Source organism: Cheilinus undulatus, linkage group 18 (assembly GCF_018320785.1).
Source record: "Cheilinus undulatus linkage group 18, ASM1832078v1, whole genome shotgun sequence".
In the NCBI taxonomy this organism is placed as follows: Eukaryota; Metazoa; Chordata; class Actinopteri; order Labriformes; family Labridae; genus Cheilinus; species Cheilinus undulatus.
The window spans coordinates 40,511,156-40,521,511 of record NC_054882.1 but is presented as its reverse complement, the minus strand read 5'-3'; the positions used below and the strand labels follow the sequence as shown (position 1 = coordinate 40,521,511).

The window sequence follows — 10,356 nt, the reverse complement described above, 5'->3', positions numbered from 1 at the left end:
TAGTTATAGTGGGGAATTTGATATTATGTTTGTACTACAGAACTGCTCTTACATTAGTGGGAATATTGCATTGAAAACTGCAGATTTGTTTTACGTTGGTGGTTTATTTCAGAGCTATGTGACTCGGTATGCAGCATTCTAATATTACTAGACCAACTCTATAATAGATCCAATATGTTGTTAATCAATAACTTCCTTAAAAGAGATTGAAGGGGAACGGGGGTTCATTTGGATTGTTGTTTGTGATGCAAGACACATTTGCACCGTGATTGAAGTTATCCACTGGGTTAGAGTGACTTCAGGTGCTCCTAAAGGACACATATATTCATTAGTATGCTTTGCCTTGGTCTGAGATTGACTCTGCTTGTTCTTGCCAGCACAACTTGCCACAGATTTAAGCGTTACCGCAGCTGTCGTGTTGTAAAATATCCAACACTTTTAAAAGTGTAGTAGTAGTAGTGTAGTGAAATGACTTGCAGTTGAATCTTGGCCAACAGCAGTGTATAAAACGCATCCTCAATGAGACCATTATTTCACAGCAGAAGGTTTTTCACCTGTTTTCATATCCATACCCATAATCTTTGTTTAAATACCTCTAAATTAGGGCTGGGCTATTGATCGCAAATTAAATGAAATTGCAATATAGCCTGCTGCAATTTTGAAATCGAAGAAGGTGCAATATTTCTTTTACCTGAAATTTTTGCCAAAATACCAGTTTGAAACTTTTTTGCAGCAGAGATGTTACGCATTACATATCATGTAATCTTTCTAGTGGCATATTTTTAAAAATACTGGCAAAAAAATCCTATTTTCTTAATTTTTGTATGTTTTTCTTGTTAAATGTGAGAATTATATAAAAATATAATTCCCTTTACTACAACAGTTCATATCCAATTTGCAAAATGAGTCAAAATCATCACAGATAGTTTTCTCACAATTATTAGGCCCAAGTTAAATCTAAAGTTGTGTTTGCTAGAGTAAAGAATCAATTATTGCTTGTTTTTGTCTGAAAATACATGAGATGAGGAACTTAAGAAATAATCACATATTAAATCGCAATTGCAATATTGGGTAAAAAAAAAATCGCTATTAGATTATTTTTTCAAAATTGTTCAGCCCTACTGTAAATCATGACAGTAGACAAAATAATATAAAAATGTTTCTTTCCTTTTTTAAAAGCATATAACTGTTGTCTCTGCATTTAACAATACATGAGAAATGCTGCAGGAATCATAAGGCTTCAATCAAAGAACTTGTACAATAAACTGAGACAAAAAGATCTGTACAAGAAAGCAACGTCTAAAGTCATCCACAGTAAAATAAACTGAACATTTAACAGGCAGATTTGTTTAAACAGGAGGAGTGCAGTTCAGAATAATGTTAATATAATTGTGTAAAAAAATTCCGCTCTCCTCTCCTGATCTTCAGCTGAGAGGGGTGGAGTCAGACAGCTCATTAACATTTAAAGCCACAGACACAGAAACAGCTCGTTCTGAGCAAGGCTGAAACAGAGGGGTTTTTAGACATGCAAAAATCCAATACTGGAGTATTTTTTCAGCAATAGATTTCACAGGCATGTTTTAGGGACCTCTGAGACCAATATAAACTTGTCTTAAAAGAGTTAAATATGTGACCTTAAATTGGTGGAAAAAAACATCTACTTAGTTAATTTTTTGAAGTTATTTCCATTCAAAGAGATCTCAATAAAACTTTTCTCCTCTGCAGCATCGTTCCTTTGGCTAGTCTCATTTTCACAGTCACAACAGGCTAAAAAGATGCTTTTTAAAAAAACAAAAAATATGACATAATAAACTGGATGTATAAACACAAGAATTTAAAAAAGCACATCGGTAAATACATTTTAATAATTAACCAAAGGCTCTGTTTACATTTTGTATTAATGGTGCGTTTCAGGCATTCAGATATCAAGTGACAGCACAATACGACAGCCCATACTCTGCATTCAGTGATGACCTGATATCAGAATTCACTTGCAAACAAAAGCCCATACATCAGTTCTGTGGCTCCCTTTCAACAGAACTACTGCAGATCACAGTTCACGGGGCAGTCTTAATTCTTGCAATAACGTAAGCTACATCCAAACTACCAATAAAATCTGGATGAAGACATCCCAGACCACCTCCATATGCTGTCTGAGTTACTGATATCAAACTGTTTTCAGCACATGCTGATGTGCAAAGCATTAAAGATAGTATCCAAATTCCCAGAACAGATATAAACCCCTGTTAATGAATCATATAAACAGGGTTAACACTATAAAAATATAGATGTCAGAAGGCCACAAAGAAATAAACCATTCCAGTCCATTTCAGGGTTAAAATCCACATGAATGTCTTTGGTCTCATAGAATCTCAAGGTAACTCTCCTTACATGTTTTTTCCGGTGAGTTCTGTTCCCTTCTTTGTGTGGTTACCTCCTTTAGAGTCATTTTATGGAGTGACTCCTCTCACAGAAACCAGTGAGGACAGCAGGTGTCCTAGCTGTGGTGCTGGTTCTGACCCTTGATCAGGCTCAGCTTACTCTTTAAGCCCTGAGCGTGGGCTGACAGGCTGCTGTTGTCCTCCAGCAGCTTGCTGTGCTCCTGGATGAGTCGGGACGACGTCTGCTGCTCCCTCTGGTCCTGCTCCAGCTCTAACATCAGCTCCTGCCTGAACACAAACAGCCTCCATCAGTAAAAGTGTTTTATAATGGACTGGAGCAGGTCCTTAATGCACCTTTCAGACATGGACCACTTATTGTTCAGCTGAAGGCATTTAAACACTTAAGACTCATGATGTATACATACTCCACTCACTTCTGGACTCACATCATCACCACAGTCAGACAAGGTCAGACCAGAGATTTTCTTTAAATTTGAATTAAAGCCACTTTCATACAACTCACCTTGAGGATATTAACGTAAGACCAATCTAATGTAGGTTAAGATATGTTTAGTGATTGGGCTGGCTTAACAAACTACTGTATCACAATCATGGTTGGCTAATAAAGATGGAAGGCCCATCCTGGTGTAGTCTAGGGGTAGTTCCCATGTATTTAGAGTTGTGTCATTTCCTTGAGTCTTAATCCCTCCCACCAGAGATGCATTGAGAGATTGTAGGAAACGAAGGGGGACACAGGGCCGAGGAAACATGACATGAAGCAACGTCAGTTTGTGATGGTGGTGACAGCTTTTCTTCAATCAGCTGTCAGAAGGTGTTTGTGTAAATATGAACTATATTTATTCTGATCAAATATCCACATGAACAGTGTTTAGTCTCATTATGAGTGTGATCACAAACAACTGAACATGAAGAGAAATCTGCAGTCAATTAAAAACAGTGGGCTCACATGCTTTATTATGAAATGACTCATTAGCCTAATAAGGGTCGTCCTGATCCGGATCGCTTTTGTTGGACTGGAGCCGATGAATTTGATCCTAGCGGCCCAGCCAATCATTTACATCAGCTGTTGTAAACGGAGCACAGTTTGTGTCAGACCGTAAACCCGTGAGTAAGACATGAAAGCAGCAGCAGCAACACAAGCAATCCAGCAGCAGGGCTGCGTTCAATACTACCAATTTGATTGACACCTTTAAAGACACTTCCCTATAGCAACAGAGGAGACTGCTACACTGAAGAAACAAACTCTGGACATTAAGAAGAAAGATAAATTCCACCTGGATAGAGTGATGAGGTGAAAAAGATCACATAAAAGGTGATGGAGATGCTAGTTTTCTTAAACCTTCGCTTCATTTTGAAATAAAAGGTGGATAAAGAAATACGAGCGAGGGAGGAAAAAGTTCAGGGGCAGCTACAGTTCCACTTTAAGAATTGCACTGTAATAACAACAGTGCCCACAGCATGAAAGCCCTTGGTGCTGCATAAAAACGCATCAGATGGCCAGACCAGCCACTTTTCAGTTATTTTGGGGTAAATTTGAGCCTTGTATGCGCCAAACGGCCTCACTGCAACAAGCTTATGAATCATAAGGGCTAACAGAGGAGTGAAGCAGAAGTTGTGACATTGATAAATTCAACCCACCATTGTAGCTAGTAAGTGTCCCTCTGTTATTTGCCACGGCTGACATCAACGCGCATTTGGCTATTTGGTGAGTGTAAATGTGAAGCACTGCTTGTATTTGATCTTCAGGTTTTACTGCAATGTTAGTGTTTCTGTTCATGTCTCAGACAGAGGTGCCAGAAGTATTCACATTCATTACTCAAGTAGAAGTATAGATACTAGGGTTTTAAAAAGACTTCTGTAGAAGTTGAAGTATCAACTCAAGCTTTTTACTCAAGTAAAAGTTTAAAAGTACTGGTTTCAAAACTACTTTAAGTATAAAAGTAAAAGTAATGTAAAGGGAAAAAAATTCCATAAAGGACAAACGCTTAGGCCGCACCACAGGGGCTAATTCCATTCTACCATTCCATTCCATTCCATTATACTTTCCATTCCATTCTATTCTACCATTCCATTCCACCATTCCATTCCATTCTACATAGAATGGATGTTGTTTTCTACATAGAAAACAACATTTTTCTAAAGGCCATAATGACTATAATGTTATATTAAAATGTTAATGTTGAAAAATTTGGGATGCACCTGTTTCAGCCATATTTATGCACATTGAAAATAAATGCATTTTAGTACAATGCAAATACATTCAAGAACCATACACAGTATGTGTACTACCAACCTCCTCGCTGGTGCTTGGTTGGGACATTTGGTTCGAGTTCTCTTGAGTCTCTGCTATAGACATCTTCGTATTAGGTTACATACGTCTGCTGTTTCCTTGCTGGAGTGTGACGTGATTTGTGTCGTGCGCAGGTGCAATGGATCGCGTCCAAATCAACAGGGTGTCAGAATGGTATTATGTTTATACTTCTCATCCAACCACAATCAAATTCACTTTATCCGGATGGCGCGATTTATCTGGATAGATTTTTGGGTTTTAAACTTGTGTGTGTTTTTTTTTTTTTGGAACGATGCCAAGCCGGAATGAAAACAAGCTGAAATGAAATAAGAGTAACAAGGCTATTTTTAAATGTAAGGAGTAGGAAGTACAGATAATTGGATGAAAATCTAAGGAGTAGAAGTAAAATGTCGGCTGAAAAATACTTACTGCAGTAAAGTATAGATACCCAAAATTTCTACTCAAGCAAGGTAACGAAGTATTTGTACTTCATTACTTGACACCTCTGGTCTCAGACGAAGCTGCTCTATTTTAACAGGCATCTTTGTTACACTGTGTACAGAATTATTAGGCAAGTGAGTATTTTGATATTATCTTCATTTTTACGCCTATTTTCCAACTCAAAACTCTATAAACTAGAATGCTTATTGGAATGAAGCATTATCAGGTGATGTTTATCTGTCTAATGAGGGAGGGAGTGGCCTAAAGTGATCACCACCCTATATCAAGGTGTGCAGAATTATTAGGCAGTCTCTCTACCTCAGACACAATGGGCCAAAAAAGAGATTTAACAGACACTGAAACATAAAAAAATGTAAAATCCCTTTCAGAGGGATGCAGCACACTTGAAATAGCAAAGCTATTGAAACATGATCCCCGAACAATCAAACATTTTGTTGGAAATATCCATCAAGGTCACAAGAAACGTGTGGAGAATAAAAGATGGAAATTAACTGCTAAAGACCTAAGAAGAATTAAACGTGAGGCTATCATTAACCCTTTATCATCCAGTGCTGCCATATTCCAGAACTGCAACCTGCCTAGATAGTCCAGAAGTATGAGGTGTTCAGTGCTCAGATATGTGGCCAAGGTAAGGAAACCTGAAATTAGATTATCTGAACAATACCCACAAGTTGAAACGCCAAGACTAGGCCAAGAAATACTTGAAGACAGATTTTTCAAAGGTTTTGTGGACAGATGAAATTAAAGTGACTCTTGATGGACCAGATGGATGGGCCTGTGGCTGGATCACTAATGGGCACAGAGCTCTACATTGAGTCAGACAACAGCAAGGTGGAGGTGGGGCACTGGTGTGGGCAGCTATTATTAAAGATGAATTAGTTGGACCTTTTCGTGTTGAGGATGGACTTAAAATCAACTCTCAAAACTACTGCCAGTTCTTGGAAGATACTTTCTTCAAGCAGTGGTACAAGAAAAAGTCTTCATCATTCAAGAAGGCCATGATTTTTATGTAGGACAATGCTCCATCACACGCATCAAAGTACTCCACTGCGTGGCTGGCCAGCAAGGCCTTAAAGATGATAGATTAATGACATGGCCCCCTTCCTCACCTGACTTAAACCCGATTGAGAACTTGTGTGCCATCTTGAAACGTGAAATTTACAGTGGAGGAAGACAATACAGCACTTTGTACAGCATTTGGGAGGCTGTGGTTGCTGTTGCACATAAAGTTGATCGTCAGCAGACCAAAAAAAAAAACTAACAGATTCCATGGATGGAAGGCTCATGAAGGTTATTGAAAAGAAGTGTGGCTATATTGGTCACTTAATATTTGATTTTAAAGTCTAAAGTGTTTATTTGTTAATTTTCAGTTTTTCTGTTATTCTTGCTATAATAAATGAAAATTAACAAGGGAGATGGGAAATAATGAGTTTTTAATTTAATTGCCTATATATGCCTAATAATTCTGCACACCTTGATATAGGGTGGTGATCACTTTAGGCCACTCCCTCCCTCATTAGACAGATAAACATCACCTGATAATGCTTCATTCCAATAAGCATTCCAGTTTATAGAGCTTTGAGTTGGAAAATATGCATAAAAATGAAGATAAAATCAAAATACTCACTTGCCTAATAATTCTGCACGCGGTGTTAAATAGTATGGTTCATCTGTTTCTGACAGAGGTGTGGACTCAAGTCACACGACTTGGACTTGAGTCAGACTCGAGTCACAATTTTGATGACTTTGGACTCGACTTGACAATATCATCAAAGACTTGCAACTCGACTTGGACTTTGACATCAATGACTCGGGACTTGACTTGGACTTTAGTACGATGACTTGAAAATACTTGAGATTTTCAGTGAGTGTGTTGAGTAAAATGTTCCCCCATTCAAAATATTCAACTAATGCAGTGATACTCAACCCGTGGCTCTCGAGCCGCATGTGGCTCCTCAGTGATCAGTTGTGCCCCTTTTAAGGCTTACTTTAAAAAATCCTCCCAAAATCCTCTGTAAATATAAGTCCACACAAAGAAGGCAGACTTTAACGTCCAAATGCAAATGAAAACTTGTATATTATTACCGTTGGATGTGCGCTGGATGGAGGAGCATGCATAAAAGATTGCAGAGGAAGTCCACTGGTGGCGCGTATCTTCATTAAGTTAATTCATAGAGGGGTGCTGTCGTATGTACCAAGATATGCTTCTAATGCCCCCGTTTTAACACATTTCTTCAGTCACTCCCTGCCGATGCTCACCCATACTCTTATTTGATGATGACTTTTGCAATGCGCATCATCAACAACAGGCCAAACACACACGGATCACATTTTGAAATAATGTAAAACTGAGTAAAACTTGTCCAAACGTGGGTGTTTTATTTGATCTTTAACATACTAATGATAAATACTGTCAAAAGGGCAGAAACAGAAAAAATGAAAGCAACAAACTGGCAGGGCACAACGATCTGTGAAGGGGAGCTACAGGTGTGAGGCAGGGCCGGTTTAAGCCATTTGGAGGCCCAGGGCAAAGACCAATATGGGGACCCTCCCCCTTTAGCTAAAAGCAATAATAATGAGAGGGAAAAAATAGAAAGCATAACTTTAAGGTGACAGAGTCACAGAATTACAGTAAATGTCCAAATATTAAATACAAATACCCAAACAGACACCTATAATTCATCAGCTCTTGTTTTGGTTCATTCACTAGGAGGCAGTCATTGTGTTCACATAACTTGAGGTCTTATAACTTAACACATAACACATAACTTGAGGTTAAGAACGGGTTATAATACCTTAAACCTAATGTTGACCAGTCAAACATGTTCACTTACAAACCCACACACAAACCCTATATATCCACTCACACACCTATACATATATACACACACTCACCACAGAGACACACACACACTCACATTAGATGAGTTAAAATGACTGTACAACATCTTCAGAAGTTCATTTGTTGTTGCACCGCTTAGCACTGATTAGATCCTGAATGCTATGTCAGCACTCTTTTTCTTGTGATTAAGTTCTGTCACACTGGTCTTATCTTATTAAAAAAAATAAAACCATTCAAAATGCATTCATTGTATTTGTCAAATTTAAGAGATTGTTACATTGTTAAAATGGCATTTTATTTGGTAAACAAAGCTTATGACTTGTAAGGACTTGAAAATTTCAAGCCTATGACTTCGGACTTGACTTGACTTGTCTTGTCTTTACTTGAGATCTCCCTCGTATCTTATCCCACCTTTCCACACAGCCAAAGTAGCTGTGATTGGATATATGCCTAATTTGCCCCTACCTTCTACATGACAAAATTTTGTCTGATTGGATAAAGTCTCTGTCAAACACTTCTGTCTGGTTTTATTTGTGTCATTTAATTTTATTTTAGTTTTTGTCCATGTGCACTTGTTTTTATTAGTGTCTCAGTTTCGTCAGGGGAAAAAAGGCTATTAACGAAAACTATAATGAAAATAATTAGTCAACAAAATTAACACCGCTGCTCTAAAGATGCTCCCAGGGTTAATCAGCAGCTGCTTTGACTTTCCAGGGAGCACATATGACCCCCATATGGATAGGTACATTGATAACAATGTGTATTGAATAGGGGTGTAGCCGTACAGAAAAATTTTGGTTTGGTATGTACCTCGATTTTAAAGTCACGGTTCGGTACAGTTTTGGTACGGTAATTAAAGCAAATAAATAACAGAATTTATTATTATTTTTCTAATTTTATTAAAATGTATTAAAATAAATAGACTGTATAAATTACATTTAAATTATTAATAATGCAGCAACCTTCTTCCAAAAGGGCTTCAATGTTGCTGTCATTTGCTGTGGTTGTGTGGTTGCCAGGACAATGTGACAGTGAGTTGTTCTCTGGTTTTCCGTCTGTGTATGAGCTTCATTTAACATGTATCCGTTCAGTACATGTCCGTACCATACCGAGAGGCCCATACTGAATGGATATGGTACGAATACACGTACCTTTACACCCCTAATGTTGAATACAACGAAATTAGTTCAAAAGCAATTAATCCATAGTAGCATGAATCAGAATATGAGGGTGCAGCAAGCTTTATGCTATAAAGGAGGAGGCTGGGGTGGAGGAGGTTTAGCAGCAAGAGCATTGTGCACCTGCATTAATGCAAGCAGGGATTAGTGGGAAGTACCTTGTGTTTAAATACACCGCTGTGTTGAGAGAAAGAGAGGGTCAACTATATAAGTTAGGGTTTTCCTGCATTTGTCCTGATGATGCTCAGTGGCCCCATTGTTAAATTAGCAAAGACGCACAAGCTAACGATAGCATAATGCTGTGTAAATCCTAAAGTCCTATTGAGACAAATGCACTATGTCTACCAAGCCAGGAAAATTTTTGACAAGAAGTAAAAGGAATTTAGGTCACCGAAGGTAACGGGGACATTTAGTGCTGTAAACACAAAGACAGCCTGTACAAGAGCAGGTTTTTGGCATGATGATCTGCTGTCACACAATCCTACATAAACTGCATAGATCCAACTCATAGTTCCCACTAAATTAGAGCATAAAAATCAGGGTGTATGGGCAATAAGTTCATCACTGAAACTAAATAACTGATGCCTGTGAGAGATGGATGTTTAAAAACAGACAAATGCAGATGGAAATATAAAAAAATGTTAAAATAAAAATGCTTAAAGATGAGACATAAATGTTTGAAAATATAGTTAAAATTATATTTTTATGTGGGTGGGGGGGCCAAGGAATAAAATCATTCTCTCTTGGAGGAGGCTTTCCCACACTTTGAAAACCCTTGCTCTAATCGATCTAAAATGAGTATCAGATGAGGACTTGGAATCGGAAGATACTCAATATTAAAAAGTTGGATAGTGATATTGGAGGCCAAAAATGCTGATCTGGACAACCTCAAGCCTAATAATTCAATGTGTATGCTACCATCTGTTCATCTGTTCACTCTGTGTTTCATTAACAGTGGTTATAATGTAGAAAGTTATACACAATGAAAAATAACCTGTTAGTTATGTGTAAAAAAAATTGATATTTAAAAAACAATGATCAAACCCAAACTCAATAATCTTCTTCTTACTTTCAACTTCTCTTCATAATATAATAAACACCGACCATTAAGGGAAACATTCATCTATGATTCTCTTGATTTGAAGGTGTAAAAATTGTTTTTGTATGATGCCAAATGGTAAA

The 10,356-nt window shown here is 37.7% G+C and overlaps 1 protein-coding gene across 1 annotated transcript in view; it reads right to left on the bottom strand.

The window, feature by feature from the left end:
• Positions 1 to 1,560: 1,560 nt before the first annotated feature.
• Positions 1,561 to 10,356, bottom strand: part of LOC121526674 (mitogen-activated protein kinase kinase kinase 7-like) — a 40,876-nt gene continuing 32,080 nt past the window's right edge. The window contains exon 14 of the mRNA XM_041813356.1: positions 1,561 to 2,669. Within this exon, the coding sequence (XP_041669290.1) occupies positions 2,498 to 2,669 (172 nt within the window). The 3' untranslated portion in view covers positions 1,561 to 2,497. The remainder of the gene's footprint in view (positions 2,670 to 10,356) is intronic.